Genomic DNA, 20,497 nt, shown 5'->3' with positions numbered 1-20,497 from the left:
CCTAGAGATATGTCTCTATTTCAAAATATGCTTGATGTATGTGCTTTAATGGATTTGGGTTGTCATGGTCCCACCTTTACTTGGTGTAATAGATGGACAGGAGATGCTAATGTTAAGGTTCGTTTGGACCATGCATTATGTAACCAGGCCTTGAGATTGAAATTTGTAGATGTTTATGTTTATACTAAGTCTCAAATTGGTTTAGATCATGCACCACTTTTGATTAATATGGATGGACGGCGTTTTGGAGGGTAACGGCTCTTTCGTTTTGAATCAATTTGGTTCAAGCACCCTGATTGTAAAACAGTGGCACAACTAGCATGGTCTTCTTCTTCTATGGATTCTCCTTCTTCTATTTTGCATCAAAAGTTGAATGAATGTAGGTCTGATTATATTCGGTGGAATAACGAGGTATTTGGCCATGTTCAAATTGAAATCAAGAATCTTATTGATGAAATTGATAGGTTACAAAGTATGCCATTAACTGATTCCATTAATTCTGAAATTATGCATCTCAAGCGTTCGCTTGATGATGCCCTTGCTAATGAGGAGGAATTATGGAGGCAGAAATCAAGGACATCTTGGTTAAAGGAAGGAGATAGAAATACCAATTTTTTCCATGCCTCTACATTACAAAGAAGGAGTTTTAATAGGGTCGTACAACTTAAATTGCCCAATGGTCAATGGACTCAAACTGATCATGAGTTATATCAGGAGATTCTTGCTCATTTTAATTTGGCTTTTCAATCTGATGGTATTGATTCCACTTCCCTTCATGTTGGCTTGGATTCGGTTGTTCCATGTATATCTCAGCCTACAAATGAAATGCTTTGTGATGTACCTTCTATAGAAGAGATGAAGATGGCTTTATTTGCTATGAGTCCTCTTAAATCATCATAAATATTGGGATATTATTAAGGATGATTTGTATTTGTTTGTTACAAACTTCTTTGAGATGGGAGTCATGTCTTCTGTATTGAATGAAACTTTGGTTTGTCTTGTACCAAAAGTTTTACAACCAGAATTTACAGATCAATTCAGGCCAATAGCTCTTTGTATTGTTGTATGCAAAGTTATCACTAAGATTATTGCTAGCTACAAGATTGAAATCCATATTGGATGATATTATCTCTCCTTTTCAATCTACTTTTATTCCAAATAGAGCAATTTCTGATAATGTTTTAATTGCTCATGAACTTTTCCACTATATTAACAAAATGAAGAAAGGGAAGAAAAAATTGGTGGCGTTAAAGCTTGATATGAAGAAAGCATATGACGGATTGGAGTGGCAATTTATTGAGCATATTCTTCTCAAGATGGGTTTTGCATCACATTGGGTGAAAATGATTATGGCTTGTTTATTACCTGTTTCTTATCAAATTCTTATCAATGATGCACCTAGGGGCACTATTGTTCCTTCACGAGGTATTCGACAAGGAGATCCTTTATCACCAGCCTTGTTTATTCTTTGTTCTCATACTTTGAGTTGTTTATTACAAAAGGCTGAATCTGATGGTGACATTAAAGGTATAAGAGTTCGTAATCGTGCGCCACCAATTACACATCTCTTATTTGCAGATGATAGTCTCCTATTTGCTGAAGGAAAGTTGGAAGAATTATATGTAATTAAGTCATGTTTATCTACTTATTGTAAGGCATCTGGTCAGGAGATTAACTTGAAAAATCTTGTATGACTTTTTCACCAAATACTCATCCAAGGATCAAGAGATGGTTTTCCAGAATTATGAAAGTGCCATATGATTCTGGACCTAAAAAGTATTTGGGGCTTCCTAATGATTTTGGTGTTTCTTAATTCATTTTATCTCTCTGATAGGGTGCGACAGTAAGTACAAGGATGGAAGTCTAAACTTTTATCACATGCTGGTAAGGAGGTGTTGTTAAAGTCTGTGGTTTTTTCTATGTCAAATTATGCATGTATGCATTTTAAATTACCAGCATCATATCATAAATCTTTACGCCAAATGGCTTCAAATTTTTACTGGGGTGACATTGATGGCTGGCCAAAGATGCATTGGATTTCTTGGGAGCGCCTATGTTTATCAAAGGAGAATGGTGGTTTGGGCTTCCGTGATTCTTCTCTTCATAATAGTGCACTTCTTTCAAAGATGGCTTGGCGTTTATGGTCTGATCCCAATAGTCTTTTATTTCATTTTTTAAAGGCTATATACTTCCCACACAATGACTTTTTGGATGCTACTTGTGGACATCGGCCTAGTTGGGGATGGCGAAGTCTTATGGAAGGAAACCGGGTCTTGGCTGAAGGTTTATGTTGGAGAATTGGAACTGGTTTGAATGTCGATATATGGCAAGATGCTTGGGTTCCTACGTTGGCAGATTTTAAGGTTACCACACCTTATACACCGCTAATATGGCCTTCAAAGGTTTCAAACCTTATTGATGAATCAAATAGGACTTGGAGCGATGATGTTCTATCTTCCTATTTTAATGATGCTGATATAGTAGCAATTAAGAAGATTAATTTGTCACTCTTTCCACAACCTGATAAGTTGGAATGGATGGGAAGTAGGAATGGAGTTTTCTCTATTCGAAGTACTTATCATCTTCTTTCTAATAAGGAACAAGCACGTACGTCATTTATCAGCAACGTCTGCCTCAAGGTTAAATGATTGGAGTACAATTCCTACTGATGTTTGGAAAATCATCTGGAATTGTAGCACTATGCCCAAGATTCAACGGTTTCTATGGCGAGCTTGTGCAAGTGGCTTAGCAATAGGAGATGCACTTAATCGGCGTAATATCAATGTTGATCCGTTGTGTGGTCATTGTGGTGAATGTGAAACGACTTCACATATTCTTTTGGGCTGTGCATATGCTAAAGTTGTTTGGTTTGGTTGTCCACTTGGTTCTATCTCTTCAATGAATGGAAATCCATCCATATCAGATTGGATTTATGGTTGGAAGTCATTCTCTAACCAGGGAAAGAAGGAAGCTCGATCGTTGATAACCTTATGCAGCTTTGTTTGTTGGTTTTTGTGGTTATCACGCATTGATCTGGTCTTTGGGCGTAGACTTTGGCATCCAAGTGAAATAATTTCTGCAGCTGTAAAGGCATTTCAGGAGTTTATGGATGTACAATCTATTGCTGCTACTATTTCTCCAACAACTCTAATCTTAACACAACGATGGATAGCACCTTCTGCAGATTTTATCAAGTGCAACTGTGATGCCAGTCTGTCTTTGGATTTATGCAGATCTGGGATTGGTTTCATTTGTAGAGATCACAGGGGAATGCCTTTGATAGTTGTATCCGATCCAATTTCTTTTTCGGATGTTATGGTTGGTGAGGCTCATGCTATTCGTATGGCACTGTTGGAGATGATCAAGACTGGATTTGCGCAAGTTATGGTTGAATCAGATAATATAAATCTCATTACACATATCCAGGATGGTGGTGGGACTTCACCATTGCTGATTCGAGTGATCATTGATGACATTATCCACCTTTCTTCCTTCTTTGTATGTTGTAGCTTCACTTATATTCCACGGGGAGCGTGGTTGACTCCTTGGCTAGGAAAGCTTTGTCGTTAACATGCACAACTTACTGGCCCATTTCCACCCCATGGCTGCGTGCCTGCGTGAGATGTGTCATTCTTCGCTACCGTGAGCTTTGCATGTCTTTTTTTTTTCTTAATAAAGACTTGTTTACCAAAAAAAAACACAAACACAAATTTTCCGCTTGTCAGGGTTTGATTGGCCTGTCGTTTCGACCAGACGTAGTTTTTTGACTTTTTTCCATTCAGTCAACTATCGTTCTTCTTCATCTTCAAAAATAAGATCTAATCTATGAGCATTCAGATCCAGAGCAGTACTCATGTTCTCTCAGTATTGGTTTGTGTTGATTTTCTTCTTTTTATTGTTGTTGATCTTCAAATCTGCCCTGCAAACACGTTTTTGAACATACGACCTTCATTGCTCCATTTTTCTTTCTTCAGTTTAGGAGTATTTTGACAGGGGTTGCAGGTTTACAGTAGTCTCCACCACTAGCAAGCATGTGGTCATGTTTTAAATTACCCAACAATGGAAGAAACCCAACAGAAAAGGAATCCAGATCTCTCGAGAAGAAAAACCCAGAACAGGAGCAATTCAGATTCTTAAAGGGAAGAACAGACGAGGAATCATTCATGTTAGAGAATGGAGGTCGGATATTAGAAGAGCTAATTTCTTCCTTCGGTGGCAAATCAACTCCCTTCCGTAACTTCTCCAAGCAAGAACTCCAGATTGCAACCAACAATTATGCTCAAGATGGAGTTCTTCATAGTGATTTGACCTATAAATTGTATAAAGGAACCCTAGAAAATCGTGAAATTTCGGTCAAGTGGTTTACTAAAAATGATGCTGAGAGTTTTATCCACTGGTACATAAATGAACTCGCAGTCGCATCGCAGATGAATCATCAGAAGCATGTTTTGAAACTTTTGGGTTGTTGCTTAGAGACCCAAGTTCCTACACTGGTGTATGAATTTGCAGAGAACGGAGATCTCTCTGATCATATTTACGAGAAGTTGGAAGCTCCTTCGAAGCACCATCCACTATTAACGTGGGATAACAGGTTAAGGATTGCGACTGAGGTAGCAGATGCAATAACCTATCTCCACAAAGGTACTTCCAAGCCCATCATCCATAGGGAAATCAAACCCAGAAATATTTTCTTAGGTAAAAACTTTGTTGCCAAACTATTCGAGTTTGGGCTTTCCATATCGATTCCTTTGGGTGAAACATATGTAGAATCAGAGGTTGTTGGGTCAATTGGGTTCATTGCTCCTGAAGCCTTCTCCACTGGGAGGTTTACAGAGAAGACCGATGTTTATAGCTTTGGATGTGTATTGCTTGAGATTTTGACAGGTAGGAGGGTTAATCATATATTCGAGGAGGTGTTTGATGGTGAAAACGATACTGAACTGTTGGTTGAGCAGAATGGAAAGGATTGCGATACTGTTATGAAAACTGAAAATGATCTTGAAAGGTACTTAAAAGCAAATATCTTGAGGGAAAGAAACAGAGAGCAGTCAATGGCATGTGCAGAGCTTGCTCTGAAATGTGTCAAAGTGAATCCTGAGGGAAGGCCTACTATGATGAAAGTGGCATATGAGCTCAGAAGAATCAAAGGTATTCAACCCACTTCACAATGATAGCCTGTGAGAACAGATTGCAAAGAAAAATTTGTGGTTTTTCCATTCATGTTCATGTACAAAGCAAGGGAAAAAGATTTTGTAATCTCCGTTCCCTGCAGGAACTTTCTTAGGATACATGTGCTGATGTTTCTTGTTTTACTTGCAGTTAGGTTCTTACCTCTATTGTTAATGGTATGTGTCCCTGTTGATTGTATTGTATAGCGGTATCTGAAAACATATCTTGGGGACACCCTAAAGCGCTCATGGTATCATTATGAATATACAAACCAAAACTATGAAAGCCTAGAAATATTCATGCCCAGTTGAGATGTGATATGATTGCGCCCTTGCGTTTGTGATAGATATTTATCATGTAGAAACTATCTTGGCAAGATAAGTATTTCATGATCGGACATGATAGTTTTCCGATCTCCTTCCTGCTAAGCATTAGTATTGCTTAGAAATAATGTTCTGTTCCTTCTTCACATGTTGAAAGGAGTTATCTATATGATTGGCCACCTTTAATTTGATGCCAAAAATATTTAAATAATTTACAAATGGTAGATCAATCAAAATATGCTTTTACTAAGTAGTTGGTTAACATTAGTGTGGTCTAAAAGTTAACTTCCTAACAAGCTGAACAATGCACCTTCATCATTGCAGACCCATTTGTTAATGGCTGTTGATCCATTGATATGGATAATAAAGGACATAATTTTGTCATTCAAATGTTACATTGTACTTTCTGAAAAAGAAAAAGAAATAATCATTGGTGAAAAGATCCATTTTCTTACTAAAAGCCGTTAGCATCATACTTAATCAGATAGAATCGATATGCATAAGATATTTGTTACTTTCTGAAAAAGAAAAAGAAAAAGCCATTAGCATCATACTTAAACAGATAGAATCAATATGCATAAGATATTTCTAATTCTTATTGCTACATCCAAGTTCTTATGTTGCATAAGATAATAAGTTTGGTATTGATAGCATCCAGCTCTTACAAACGGATTCATATCAAACATTTTCACCATTGTGGTCTACTCAAAGCAAACCAAGATGGGTCCTCCGTACTAATTGTCTACTACAACTAAGATAAAAATGATGATGAAAATAAAATAATCACCAGTTATTAGAAGAATATTCTATTGAGCGGGACAGAGTCAATTTGCTAATCATGTAAGAGAAATGCTCTAGAATGACATATAGCATTTTACAAAGCTGTCATTTCCTAATCTGAGGTGAGATTTGATGAGACCCATCCTTGGTCCTATGTTTTCTTAAAGAAGAATGAACTATGCATGACTTGCTTTTTAGTTTCTTCATGATTACATTCAAATGGACATCACCTTAAGCTTACCTTAAGCAAGAAAAAATGGGAAATGGTAAAAAACTCTTAGTTCATTGTACCGGAATCATCCAAGCACATATTATACTCTGATAGCTTTCTTCTTTATCTTACATCTCCGTGATGTTTTTCAGACTTTGTTCATTTTAGACATCATTGTGGAAAATATTGTGTTCTTGTTCTGACTTCTGAGACCATTTGTTTCATCATCTGTAATAGAAATTATCTTTGAAGGTCTCCTTTCAGCTTTTTCTCTGTTGGTTAAATTGATTTTCCCCCCTTCTTGTAATAAACAAGTTAGTTACTCCAAAACTGGACATATTACATTCTCCCTTCCCCACTCCCACCCGAAAACAAAGAGGATGTCATTTTCAGAAGAATATTATGGTTCATCTCAAAGAAGTGGGATGCCATGAACAGAGATCATGAGCTTGTCAACAAGTTCTTCGTTTGACACTTCATCAGAGAGACCTCAAAGTGGAAGTTGCTATTTGGGCCAGAGTACCACAGGTCAGATGTTTCTGGGTTAAAATTTATGGTGTGCTAAAAAGAAAATTAAAAATAAAAATAAATAAATAAATCAATTTGAGATTTAGGAGGGATGGCAATCTAACAAATTGAACAATGGAACTGGAACTAATTTGTGATTTATTTGATCCTTTTGTTGTTCATAGTACATTGCATATAATTCTCGCCTAATGGATTGAAGTCTTCAAGAAAATTTTATTTGAACAGAAGCATGGAACTGCCCTTTGACTAGATGGTCAATCCATATACTGATGCTTATTGGGGGAGAAATTACAAAGAATGGAATTGCTTTTTCAGTAAGAAGTCCATGTATGATGTATAATTGGGAATAAATTGTCTGCTTCTTAGTCTACTTCAAGCTAACGCATTAGTCAGGCGAGATGTTAGATTTTCTTTTGTTCTTCTATCCTTTCTCACCAAAGCAATCTTGTTTTGGTCTCACTTTTAGTAAGAACTCAGTGGCAAAATCGTTTCATTAAGGTCTGGGTTTTCTTTTTTCTGCACTCCCCATGTAACAAGAAGTATTGTTTTGCATTTTACCTTTCCATAGCAGTTCTGGAAGGCTAAATATGAAAGGACCTTGAAAACATTGAATTGAACAGTCATGGTGATTCAATCGGATAAAGCACAAAAGTGATGAATATACTCCTTCCTCAACTTCCACACATCCAGCTAGTGACCAAGAACAGGCCTCATTCCCCCTTCCTCCCCCACATACCTTGTCCAAGTACTTAATAGATCAATGCAGGTGGGAGAAAATCCACCATCTTGATGCTTGCAGTATTGTTTTGCATGATGAAATGGATCACTTTGTTACTGCTTCAGTTCTGCTTCTTCAGTAACATATTGTTTTGATATTGAGGTCACTGCCTTCAATGAGGGAGTAATATCCCCATAGAAAAGCTTCTTCTACTTCCCAACTTTCAGATTGAAGGAGACACCCTTAAAGGGTCTAGTTACCCAAGAAGGTATTTGAAATTTCAAGGTGATTCTTATGTATGGTGAAGGGGGATTCCTGTACTGCACTGAGGGTTTAGTGAGCTACACTCCAAATGGTGCAAATAAAGCTGTTTATAAGTCTTAAATTTGCACATTAACAGTTATTTAAAAAAACTTTTGCCTTAAATTTGTGAGTCTTAAGAAGTTTCACTTTACTTGTACAAGTCATATGAGCCTTTTCCTTTGTTTCCTCTGAAATTATAACGCAAAGAAAGTCCAAAAGGAAAAAAATTGGAAGGTTACAGTGAAATGCAACATAAAATTTGGGAAAGTTACAATGATCTACCTCATTCTGATGATTCTTCCTATAAACTTCCTTGGAGTTGAAACAATGATGGCTCATATCTGCTTCCATTTTGGAAGTCAAATGTCAAACTTTACTTTTGTTTAAGTAAGCTCCAAATTATGCTCATGTTAATAATAAGGGAAATTTATGAAACACCCCTTGAAAATGGGTCGATACTCAGATCACCCCCTCATATTTGAAAATACTCAGATCACCCCCTACATTAGAGCTCTATACCCAAATTAGACCCTACCGTTAGTTAACTGATGAAGTCAGTTAGTTAAATGTTTTGAAAACCCTAAACTACCCTTGAGAAGAGTATAATTACTATTTTACCCTTAGGTCTAAGAACCCAACATGTACTATTAAATTTACAATACTACCCTTCATCTTCAACCTAAAATACCCCACCCTTTTCTTGCAACTCTGCTCGTAGCACCGTCGCCGCCGCCGTTGTCGACGTACCTCGTCGAGAAAGGTGAAGATTCAATGAACCAGCTTGAAGGAAAAAACCCGTACAGCCAAATCTCTTATTTTTTTTAATCTCGTTTCTTACCTTCTTCTTCCAAGAGACTGGTCCTCGTTAATGGCGACAAGGACCACACCACAGACTGGATAAAATTTCAGTTCCTTCCTTGACCATGATACCCTCCACTCCAAATTCAAATCACACCTCCATTTCTACATTTCTACCACTGTTCTTTGAATCCCTCATTTGTGCAGTTTTGGAAATGCACCTCACCTCAAGCTGTCAATTCTCAAACTTTTCTCATTGCAATGACTCCAAACATCCCTAAACAATGAAGAGTGAAGAAATTACAGCTGCAAAAGGTAACCATCGTTGTCAACATCACTTCCAATGTCTTTAAAGATCAAATATTTCTTATTATCAGTTGCAGAAATAATGGAGACATGGGTCTTGAAGGGAAAGGAATGAAAGAGAGGAGAAGAGGAAGAAGATCAAGTTGCAGACTTGATTCAACTAAGGCTACAGGGACAGGGTTTTATTTTGACAACCTCATGACCTGAAAGTATTCCTGAAAATAAAACCTGCAAGTCCATCCATTTATGTAATGGATTTAAAGAAAAGAAGAACAAAAAGAAGAGTAAAGATATGGAATCTAATAAAAAAGAAGTGGAGAAAGAATAACAGTTGAAAAGAAAAGTTAAACCTGAAAAATTAAAAAAAGGGGAAAAAAAAGAAGAAATTCATGGATTAGAAGGGGTGGGTTGTTCTTTTTCTCTCTCTGCTCAAAACCACATTTATCATCAAAAGACAGAGATCATCTTCATTCCAAGTTTCAGAGAGAGAAGCTCGTACTAATTCAAAATACCCATTTTACATTATCAAAAGAGTAGGTATAAACAAGGGGAAGGGGGAAAAAATAAAGGGTTTTTTATAATTATCATCCCAAAATCTTTCATATTTACTATTATCTCTTCAAAAAATGTAAAACTAACTGTTACCCTCCCCTGTTGCATACTAATAACTAACTGGTCCTTACTATTACAGACCTGTAACGAAGGGGGTTAATCGTGACAGTGTGCCATTGTCACGAATTTTTTAAGACCAAAATGCCCTTTTGGGATGGTAATTATAAAAAACTCTCACCCCATCACCGTCCCTTCTCCTCCTCCTTCTTCTTCTCCTTCTCCTTCTTCCTGCTCACATTAACCGTACCAAATCCCAACGTACCTGTACCTAGAATTTCAAGGGCTGAAGAAACCTAAAGCAAAATTGCTTCCAGTGGAGACAACGATTTGGCAGCATGAAAATAGTCCAGATTCCATGCTGTATAGCATCTCTCAGTGGTTTCTAGTGGCTTCAAAGGGCTTGAAATGATGCTGGTTTCAGCCACATAACTGCGCGCCTGCGAAAAGTAAAAGGGGACGAGTGCAGGCCGAACAGTTTTACGGTGGAGCTTCGAACAGTCTCGAGGACAAACGGGTTTAAAAGCCAGAGCAGGTTATCCAGGCTTAATTATGCTCTGAATGGTTCAACCATCTGTGTCTGCTCTGCATTTTATAGTATATTCCATTAGCTTTTGTTTTCTGTCTACCAACACCTAAGAATTGAGAGAAGTAAATTCTGTTCACATACATTCATGAATGTGAGTATTCACCCACCTCAGTTGCAGGAATGTTCCTGCTGGACTTGCAATCAAAGAAATGGAATAATTCATTTCTTCATACGGTTCACAAATCCCTTCCTAAATTATAATATTTTTTAAAAATATTTTTTTTATTCCATTTCTTTTGCTGTAAAACGGGTCGTATGAATATTTCTGCAACCTAAAATTTCTTCCTCTTTGAATGTCGCCCCGATCAATTTTTTTTTTTAGGGAATCATATACCTACAAGGTTCTACGATACGGAATTGATTTATAAAGTTGTTCTCCGATGATTTCGATTTGATTATGGTTTCGAGCGAATAAAATTGGCTTAGATCAGTTGATTTTGATACAAATTTATCTTTTTCTTCTTTTTCTTCTCCTTCTCAGTTGATTATGATTTCGATTTGATTATGCGTTTTTTTTCTTTCATTGATAAACTGCTTGTGTGATTCAATGATTGTGAATGAGAAGAAAACAACGATCAGATCTCATGTTCTCTCCAACATGGTTATGGTTATGCTTCCTACTCTTCCATTTCAACGCCTCCGCCGTTGTCCCCAACCCTTCTCCTATCGATACCCTAAACCCAACTGAATCAATCACCGATGATGCTGGCCAAATCGTTGTCTCCACTGGAAGCAATTTTGCTTTGGGTTTCTTCAGCCCTTGAAATTCTAGTTACAGGCACGTTGGGATTTGATACGGTTAATGTGAGCAGGAAGAAGATGCAAGAGAAGGAGGAGAAGATGGGGTGGGAGTTTTTTACAATTACCATCCCAAAAGGGCATTTTGGTTTTAAAAAATTCGTGATAACGGCACACTGTCACGACTAACTCCCTCCGTTACAAGTCTGTAACGGTTGGGGCCAGTTAGTTATTACTATGCAACAGGGGAGGGTCACAGTTGTTTCAAAGTTTTTTGGAGGGATAATAGTAAATATGAAAGATTTTGGGATGGCGATTGTAAAAAAACCCATAAAAATAAGGGTGAAATATTTACAAGGGTAAAATAATCCTTTTACACCAATAACTAATAGCAGACTAACACCGTTAGTGTAGAGGGAGTGATCTGAGTATTTTTAAATATGAGGGGGTGATCTGAGTATCGGCCCATTTTCAGGAGATGTTTCATAAATTTCCCTAATAATAATAAAAAAGGCAAATTTCACAGACAACACCCTAAATTTTGCAAAAATATCAAAGATTATCCTTATTTTATGATTATATTTCAACTAAATCCAATCCGTTAGTCTTTTGCAGTTAAGTTGTTGTTAATATTTTTATAATGGCAAAATTACCCTTTCAATAGGGTGAACTCCCCATAATACCCTTAAGGGTAAAACCCTAAATCTCATTATCTCTGTTCATCGTTTTCATCGGGTGGCGTAAGAAACAAGAGCAGCGTCGTCGTCCCAAGCCCAAAACCACGGCCGATAACCTGGTGGAGGTGGAGGGTATGGGTACGCCCCTTGGGTAGGGTGCCGTAGAGAATCACGACCCATTTGGAATGCAAAAACTCAACCCATTTGCAGGCTTCATGGTCTTTTTGATTCAGTTAGTCAGAAAGTTTATAGTGGCTTAGAGCCATACTGGAATGCCATTGTTGAAGCTCTGTTTCGTTATTATTTGAAATTGGGGAGAATAGATTATACAGATCTTTTTTCCCCTCCCTCTTTTAATGTGTGTGAAGGAGCTAACCTGGCAAATCCCATCGATCGTGCTTGCAGATATCGACCTCAGAGATGATTGAAGCGGGCAATGGGGAAGAAAACACCTTACGCTTCAAATCCTGGTGTGCTGAAATTGGTTCACCTGGGTATGTTGAGCTGTATTGGGAACCCATTACTGCCCATGAAGTCTTGGAGAAGTATCCAAATCACAGTGTCACTCGTCCAGATTTTTGGAGGTATCCGTGGATCGTCATCCAGCCTGATTCTGTTCTGAAACCAGGAAGAGTCTTCTACATCATCCCGAACCATGTAATATTTGATTTGGTCAAAGCTTATAGACTTCGAAATTAGCTTTCTTCATTGAAACATCGATATCAGTCTCTTAGATCTCCTAAATCTCCTAAACAATCTCCTCAACAATCTTCACTGATTGGATCAGGGGCTTAGGTGAATCAAATTTACAGGGATTATGGTCACTATGAGGCTTCTTATCCGGCTAGAATGACTACCACCAAACAGGTTGCAGATCGACGAGTTGAGACGAATGTAGAGCAACAACTCCCAATTGGATAAAACCAAATACTCTCTAAATTAAAGATTGCAGACTCACTCACCCACCCTAGAGAACTGGACCTCTCAATTCAGCTCAGTTTGGGCGGTGGAGTCAGTTGATTTCTTACAATTTTAACATAATCAGATTCAGAGAAACACAGAAGCAGAGAGACACACAGAGAGAAGAATAATAAATGATAAGAACAAGAAGAATGTAGAGCAACAACCCCCAATTAGATAAAACCAAATACTCTCTAAGTTAAAGATTGCAGACTCACTCACCCACCCTAGAGAACTGGACCTCTCAATTCAGCTCAGTTTGGGCGGTGGAGTCAGTTGATTTCTTACAATTTTAACATAATCAGATTCAGAGAAACACAGAAGCAGAGAGACACACAGAGAGAAGAATAATAAATGATAAGAACAAGAAGAATGTAGAGCAACAACCCCCAATTAGATAAAACCAAATACTCTCTAAATTAAAGATTGCAGACTCACTCACCCACCCTAGAGAACTGGACCTCTCAATTCAATTCAGTTTGGGCGGTGGAGTCAGTTGATTTCTTACAATCTTAACATAATCAGATTCAGAGAAACACAGAAGCAGAGAGACACACAGAGAGAAGAATAATAAATGATAAGAGCAAGAAGGTGGGGAAAAGGGGAGAGACAGAGAGTGAGAGAAAGAAAGGAGAGGTTGGGTTTAGAAGGAAAAGGGTTGATTAACACCGAATCCATGCTTTTAGGTTCAGTTCGTTTGCTTTCCCCAGATTCTTCAAAACCCGCTTCGTCTCTCACATCACCACAACCCAAATCGTTTTTCCTGGAAACCGATTGTTCACTGCTCGAATCCGACCAAAACTCCCCTGAATTCTTATGCACGAGAGAGAGAAAGAAATCCACGAAAGTTCGCTTGTGAGCTGCCATGGATTCTTCGCTGATGTCCATTTTTGCCTTTTTCCTGCTTCACAGAGAGAGAGAAAGAAACCCACAGAGACAGCAGAGAGACGACGAGCCGAGGAGGGCTGGAAGGGGTGGCGGGGTTGCAGGGGAGCAAGAGAAGGAGGGCTGGAAGGGGTGGCGGTGCTGGTGGTGGCGGTGGCGGAAGAAACAACAGCAGGGGAGCAAGATGAGGAGGGTTGGAGGCGGTGGTAGTGGCGGCGGCGGCGGCGGAAGAAACAGCTGCAAGGGAGCAAGAGATGGAAGGATTTAAATTACTAAGAGGGTAAAATTGACATTTTAATTTTGGGGGTAACTTTACTTAACGTCAGGGGGAAGATTGATATTTTTGCAAAATTTTGAGTGTACTTGTCTTTTCAAATAGTTATAGAGGGTGTCCATGAAATTTGGCCTAATAAAAACAGGGTGTCCTTGAAAAATGTGAGACTTGAGTATACTAATAGATTTAGTAAAGCTATCTTAATATATGGGCAGCTATTAGCCATTTTTATCTTTTGAGGCAGTGCTTAGGAAATTTTAAAAAATTATTAAAGCCCATATAAGATTTCCTTACTGAACCAAGTGGTAATAAATACCATAATTGATAACTTTTTGACCGCCAGTTCCTATCCTCCATGACCCTGTTTTAATTCACAATCTCACAGAGACCTTCGTGCAGACCCTCTTTCCCTCCTCCCAACCCATCAATTGCCGCTGCCTCTCTCAGTTAGTTCTATCCCTCTCTTCAGCCACTTCCACAACCTCAGCATCCATTTCTGAACCTTCTCCCTCCTTTGTAGATTCTCGAATCCTTCAATCATTCTCTTATTTAATGGCTCATTTCAAAAGAAATATGGAAATATCTCATTGGATTAATATAATCCTTCAACCCTTTCTATCTCTGAATCCCCATCCCTTCTGGTTTAGAGTTGATTTGAGAAAGAAGATGAGTGATGGGAGATTTTTTTCACCTATCACTAAAATATATATGGGCTTTAGGCCAATTTCTCTAAAAAAAACGTAATTTCAATATTGGATTTCCATGACTTTGGCCCATTTGTTTAAAAATGTTATAAAAATTATTTACACATAGGTAGTTACCAAACTTATTTTTCATTCTACAATCTATTGTGTTTAGTAGTTACCAAGTAATTTTTATTTTTTGATCAAAAAATAGTTTTCAATAATGATTTTTTTTTTAAAAATAGGCCAAACACAAAATGGAAAATGATACCAAAAAGACCCTTATAAAAATGGGAGCTTAAAGATTAATGAAATCATATAATTTTGTCTCTTATGAATATGGATTAACAAAATTGTTTTATCGTTTGCATTCATAAGTTATTATTATCATTATTATATTAATTAGTTTTTTCTTTTTCTTTTTGGGCAAGAGATCGCTGCCTTGTCACATGGCCCTCGCACCAGCATAGGGGTCAATGAAAACAATGCAAAGGCATCAACATGGATTAAATTTTTTTTATTTCACAGGGGCAGAATAGTAATTTTGCATACTCCTGTCTTCGCAGGAGACACATGACCAATTAACATTCTTTTTTCCCTTTCTTTTTTTATTGATTTGTTTAGTTCTCTTGCAGATGAAACACCGAGTTTATATTTTTTCTACCACTTAAAGAACCATAAGGGCAACAGTTAACACAATATCTAATGACCACTATACACCTGACATATTAAAAGAATGTAAATAAATAAGGTGGTTCCATGCCTTAATCTGAAACCCCTTCCACCATGCTATTGGAAAATGATAAAAGTAAGTAACGACAGAGAGGGATCATTAAAAACACCATGCGACTAATCAGACATTTTTTTTTTCTGGGTACGAACTAATTAGACATTTTGAATCTATGAAATCTGAATTCTATTATTTAATTGGAATCTAAAATCATAAAATTGAAAATCAAAACCATGAAACATGAAAATATATATTGAACCATGAATCTAATTATGTGAGATCAGATTTTCCTCCTCCACGTGAGTTTTCTCTTCTCCTCCAAGTGAGTGTTGTATCATGGACACCATCCAACACCAGTAGCAGCAGAGGATGACGATGATGATGATGAGTTTATGATTGGGGATGACTTTGAGGATAGTGTCGCAATAGCCTAGAGTAATACCTTTTGGCACTCCTCCGTCCATGCAAAGTCTTTAGGATTTCGGAGGTTCTTCAACATCCTGAAGAATGGTAGGCACTTGTCTCCCGACCATGGCACGAACTTGAAAAGGGCAGCAACCCTTCCATTCAACCTCTGTACTTCTCTGACTGTCCGGGGTGGTGCCATCTCCTAGATGGCCTTGATCTTGGATGGGTTGGCTTCTATTCCCCATACTGAGACCATGAACCCCAGGAATTTCCCTGATGTAACTTCGAAGGCATACTTTGCAAGGTTTAGTTTCATCTGGTTCTTTCTCAGCACGGCGAACACTTCTTCTAGGTCGGCCAAGTGTTGATGGGCTTGAACGCTTTTCACGAGCATGTCATCCACGTACACCTCCATATTGCACCCAATCTGTTCCTCGAACATCTTGTTGACCATCCTCTGATAGGTGGTTCCTGCATTCTTTAGTCCGAACGGCATGACACAGTAGCAGTAGTTCTCTTTGTCTGTTCGGAAGGCGTTGTAAGACCTGCCATCCTCATGCATGAGGATCTGATTGTAACCGGAGTAGGCGTCCATGAAACTCAACATCTCATGTTCGGCGGTGGCGTCAATCAGCAGATCAATCCTGGGTAGTGGGTACTCATCTTTTGGGCACGCCTTGTTCAAGTCAGTGTAGCCGACGCATATTCTCCACTTCCCATTAGGCTTGGGTACCATGACCACGTTCGCGAGCCAGGTAGGGAACTTTTCTTCTCTGATGAACCCTGCTCGGCTCAACTTCTCAACCTCTTCCTTGATGGCTGCCTGTTGGTTGAGGGCAAAATTTCTTCTCTTCTACTGGACGAGCTTCCTGGTTGGGTCTACATGCAATCTGTGCTCTGCTATGGATTTGGGTATGCTTGGCATGTCTGCAGTTGACCATGCGAAGACATCCATGTTAGCTTGGAGGAGGTGCCCCAGTTCTTCTTTCTGCTCATCGCTCAATAATGAGCCAACCTATACGACCTTGGAAGGGTCGTCTTTGTTGAGTGGCCAGGAGATGAGGTCCTCCACCGGCCTTCCTCTCTTCTCTGTTAGTTCATCTCTCTGGTCGCTGACCAGGTTCTCCATGCACAGTGCCATCCCCCATGTGTTGCCATTATTTTTCTTCATGAAGGTGGCATAGCATTCTCTGGCCTTCTTCTGATCGCCTCGGACTTCACCCACTCCGTTGTCAGTGGGGAACTTCATCTTCAGGTGGAGTGGTGATACGACACCTCTAAGGGCTAACAGAGACGATCATCCTAAGAGGCCATTGAATGGCACCACAGACCTGACGACCATAAAGTTCACCATGATGGTTACCTGTCGAGGATGCTCTCCAAAGGTGACGGGTAGCTCTATAGTACCCCTGACGGAGGCGGTGGCACTCGAGAAACCATGGAGGTAAGTGGGCTCTGGCTTGAGTTGATCGTCTCCAAATCCGAACTTGCGGTAGGCTTCCAGTGAGAGCACATCCACGGACGCCCTTGTATCTATCAGCACCCTGTGTACGGGTTGGTTGGCTACCTCCACCTATACTACCAGGGCATCCTCATGTGGAAAGCTCACACCTTCCAAGTCCTCATCCGAGAAGGAGATCGTCGTCTCAGTCTTTGCTATCTTACTTGGCTTCTCTGCCACTCCCACGAACCTGGCATAGGCTTTGACCTTCCTGGTTGATTCCTGCCCTGGTCCTCCAAGTATGGTGAGGATGGGGGCTCCCTTGGTACCGCTGGGCTCCCGCGTATCTCTTCTTTCGTCAGTGCGGTCTTTCTCCCTATCTCGGTCCACTCTCCTTTCTTCCCTTCTTAGTTCTTCTCTTTCTCGATCACAACCTCTATCTCCCTGGCCCGAACGACCATCACGTCTCCCCTTCACGTACTTGTTCAAACTCCCTGCCCTCACAAGGCCTTCTATCTCCCTCTTCAGTTGGTAGCAGTCTTCTGTATCATGTCCATTCTCTTTGTGGAAGAGACAGTACTTGTTGGGGTTACACTTCTCAGGTCCTGCTAGTATGGGTTGTGGCCAACGGAGTAGGTCACGGTCTTGAATCTACATAAGGATTTGGGACCTGGTGGTGTTCAACGGTGTGAACTCTGGACTGCTTGCTCTCTCACTCCTCTCTGGGCGACAATCACTTCTCCTAGATGGGCGGTCGCCCTTCTCTTATCGGCTCTCGGTCTTTGACCTCTTATTATCTTTACGGTCATTTGGCGCTGACCTCTTGTTGTCCTGTGGTTTGGCTTCAATTGCCTTCTTCCGAGCTTGTACTATCTCTGCTATATTGGCGAACTCGTTGTATTGCTCCAGGAGCTCCTTTATAGTCCTGATCTCATAACATGCCAGGTCCTTGATCAACTCTATGTCTTGGATGCCCCTAGCCAAGGTAGCATGCTGGGTTTGATCGTCTAGGTCTCTGACTTCTAAGGACTCCTTGGTGAACCTGTTGACATACTCCCTGAGGGACTCCCCAAGGTTTTGTATCACGTGCAGTAGATTGACCATGGTCTTCTTTTACTTGACGTTGCTCTGGAAGCTGGTCACGAACTATTCGCATAGCTCTGCAAACGACCCAATCGACCGCGAGCGCAGTTTGGAAAACCATGAGGTCGCTGCACCCTCGAGGGATGCAGGGAATGCTCGACAGGATACCACGTCTGATCCACCGTATAGGGTCATCATCTCGTTGAAATAATTGATATGGTCATTAGGGTCGGTGGTACCACTGTAGAGTTCAAAGGTGGGTAGCCTGAACCTGGATGGGAGTGAGGCTGACATGATCTCTTCTGAGAAGAGGTGTTGTCCAGGGATTGAGTGTGTCTCACCCTTGGTCTGTTTCTTCAATCCTTCCAGCTTCTTGTCCAACTCTCAGAGTCTCTTGTCAAACTCTTCATCCCGTGCTTGTCCTTCACGTCTGACTGGTAGTTCGTTGCGAGCTCGTTCTCGTCCTCTCCTGGAAGTCCTTTCCCGTCTTGACTGTTGGCGAGATGGTGAAGGGTCACATCGTGATGAATCTTGTCTTGATCGCAAGGGGCTTGCTTCATGGTAAGTTTCGGCTTTGCCCTTGTACATAACTTCCTCTTAGTCGACCATCAAACACCGACCTCCGGATGGACCCTTCAGGGTTAGGTACCATGGATCGGTGTGATGGTGTTCTCCCCTGATTTGACCGTGCTGGAGGATCTGCTAATCTCCCCCTAGGTTGGGAAGGCTCTCCCCGCTGCTTGGTGTGCCTCGCTGATCTGTCACCCCTGGGAGGGGACCTCTTAGGGCTCTGTTCCCACCGAGGATCCGTCCTACGACAGTGTGATGTTGCACGCTGCCTCAGGTAGTCGCGTAAGAGTCGTTGATCCTCGAGGATCTGTCGCTGTAGGTCATTGATCTGACCCATAGTTGCTGGGGCATTGGGGTCAGGTACCACCTCCACCACCACTTCGTTGTTGGGTTCAACTACGGCAACTAGATCATCGTCTGGGATCTCCCTCTCCAGAGAGACATGGTCATGGTCATTGGCTCTGCGACGAGAGCTCTCTGGAGGAGGTGATCCATTCCTTGGGGCATTGTTGGTGGAGGGAACAATCTTCTTACCCCGTGGTGCCATGATTGAACAGTTATGGAAACAAGCTAGTAGATACGATGGCTAGTGTCGTTCCCACAGACGGCGCCAATCTATTGCGCCAAGAAATCACTCAGCGAGTGCCGTAACCTACAAAAGACCCTGGGTGACAAAGGAGAACTGGTGTGGTTCCAGCCTAGGACTCTCCGATGCCTAAGTTAGATCTCTTTGACCAAACAGATGAATAGTAGTATTCAAGATGAGTGAAGATGTCCCTTGATGGGGTTGAGTACGTTTCCTTTTATAGTAGAGTATGGCGGTGTGGAGAGTCCCAGTTTGATGGCGAGTGAGCCGTAGAGTGGATAGAGACCCTGGGTAGCAGGGCTCTTCCATGGTTGGTCGACTCCTTGTGGGAGGGAGTATCCCAGTGGGGTTGGGATCCTTAATAGATAGATATCCGTGTGTGCGGTGATAGCTCCTTTGGTGTTTGAGTCTGTCTGGGCGACGTGACTTCTAGGCGGTGGCCTAGAGTCCTGGAGGTGGTGTATGTTTATAGTGATGACTGGATCATAGGCTAGGTGTCTCGACGTCCGCTTAGGTCATGTCAGGGGGTCGCGACTATGAGGCCGCACCCGTGGAGAGGTCACGCCTGTGGTGAGGAAGCCGCACCCGAGGAGTGAGGCCGCGCCCGAGGAGTGAGGCCGCGCCCGTGATTTTCCTTGAGGCCTGCTTTCGAGTTGGTTCTCCCTTGCTTCTGGAATGGGTTACTTCGTGGACCGGGACACGTGGCAGCCTCTGATTGGTTTGTATAATCTTGGATGTATAAAAAATAATAAAAATTGATGGCTAAGATTTGTTTTGTAATTTTTGAAAGGGAAGTAGTTTCCTGTCTGGGAGTGTGTTACGTGCAAGGTAATCTCAAAATAAAATAACAAAAATGGAGAATTAATAGGGATAGAAAGAGAGGAAGAGATAAATTTGGGATAGAGTTTTGCTCTACAAACAAAGCAATGACGTCTGGGTTGTTGGGAGGTAGCCGACCTCTCTCCAGATTAGTTTTAATTTTCCAAAATCTTCTTTCTATTTCACCATTCACAAATAAATACACGTAAAATAATTGGTTATCACAACTACCCACTTTTCACTCCTACAACTTCTACATTTTCTCTTTAATTCATTTGATTGCTAATAATTAATTATACACTTACTACT

General features: G+C 40.5%; 4 protein-coding genes across 4 annotated transcripts; all 4 read left to right on the top strand.

Moving 5' to 3' along the window:
- Positions 1-1,217: 1,217 nt before the first annotated feature.
- On the top strand, positions 1,218-1,694 carry LOC122643297 (secreted RxLR effector protein 78-like). Its single transcript, XM_043836933.1, has one exon. It carries the CDS (start codon positions 1,218-1,220, stop codon positions 1,692-1,694), a length of 477 nt encoding a protein of 158 aa, XP_043692868.1.
- A 288-nt stretch (positions 1,695-1,982) lies between these two features.
- LOC122643296 (uncharacterized mitochondrial protein AtMg00310-like) lies at positions 1,983-2,648 on the top strand. Its single transcript, XM_043836932.1, has one exon. It carries the CDS (start codon positions 1,983-1,985, stop codon positions 2,646-2,648), a length of 666 nt encoding a protein of 221 aa, XP_043692867.1.
- Positions 2,649-2,700: 52 nt separating this feature from the next.
- On the top strand, positions 2,701-3,570 carry LOC122643295. Its single transcript, XM_043836931.1, has one exon. The coding sequence runs from the start codon at positions 2,701-2,703 to the stop codon at positions 3,568-3,570; it is 870 nt and encodes a 289-aa protein (XP_043692866.1).
- A 222-nt stretch (positions 3,571-3,792) lies between these two features.
- Positions 3,793-5,191, top strand: LOC122641503 (non-functional pseudokinase ZED1-like). Its single transcript, XM_043834760.1, has one exon. It carries the CDS (start codon positions 4,032-4,034, stop codon positions 5,169-5,171), a length of 1,140 nt encoding a protein of 379 aa, XP_043690695.1. The 5' UTR covers positions 3,793-4,031; the 3' UTR covers positions 5,172-5,191.
- Positions 5,192-20,497: the final 15,306 nt, after the last annotated feature.

This window comes from Telopea speciosissima, chromosome 10, assembly GCF_018873765.1.
Source record: "Telopea speciosissima isolate NSW1024214 ecotype Mountain lineage chromosome 10, Tspe_v1, whole genome shotgun sequence".
In the NCBI taxonomy this organism is placed as follows: domain Eukaryota; kingdom Viridiplantae; phylum Streptophyta; class Magnoliopsida; order Proteales; family Proteaceae; genus Telopea; species Telopea speciosissima.
Note: the sequence above shows the minus strand (reverse complement) of the source record. Positions and strands in the feature narration are given on the sequence as shown.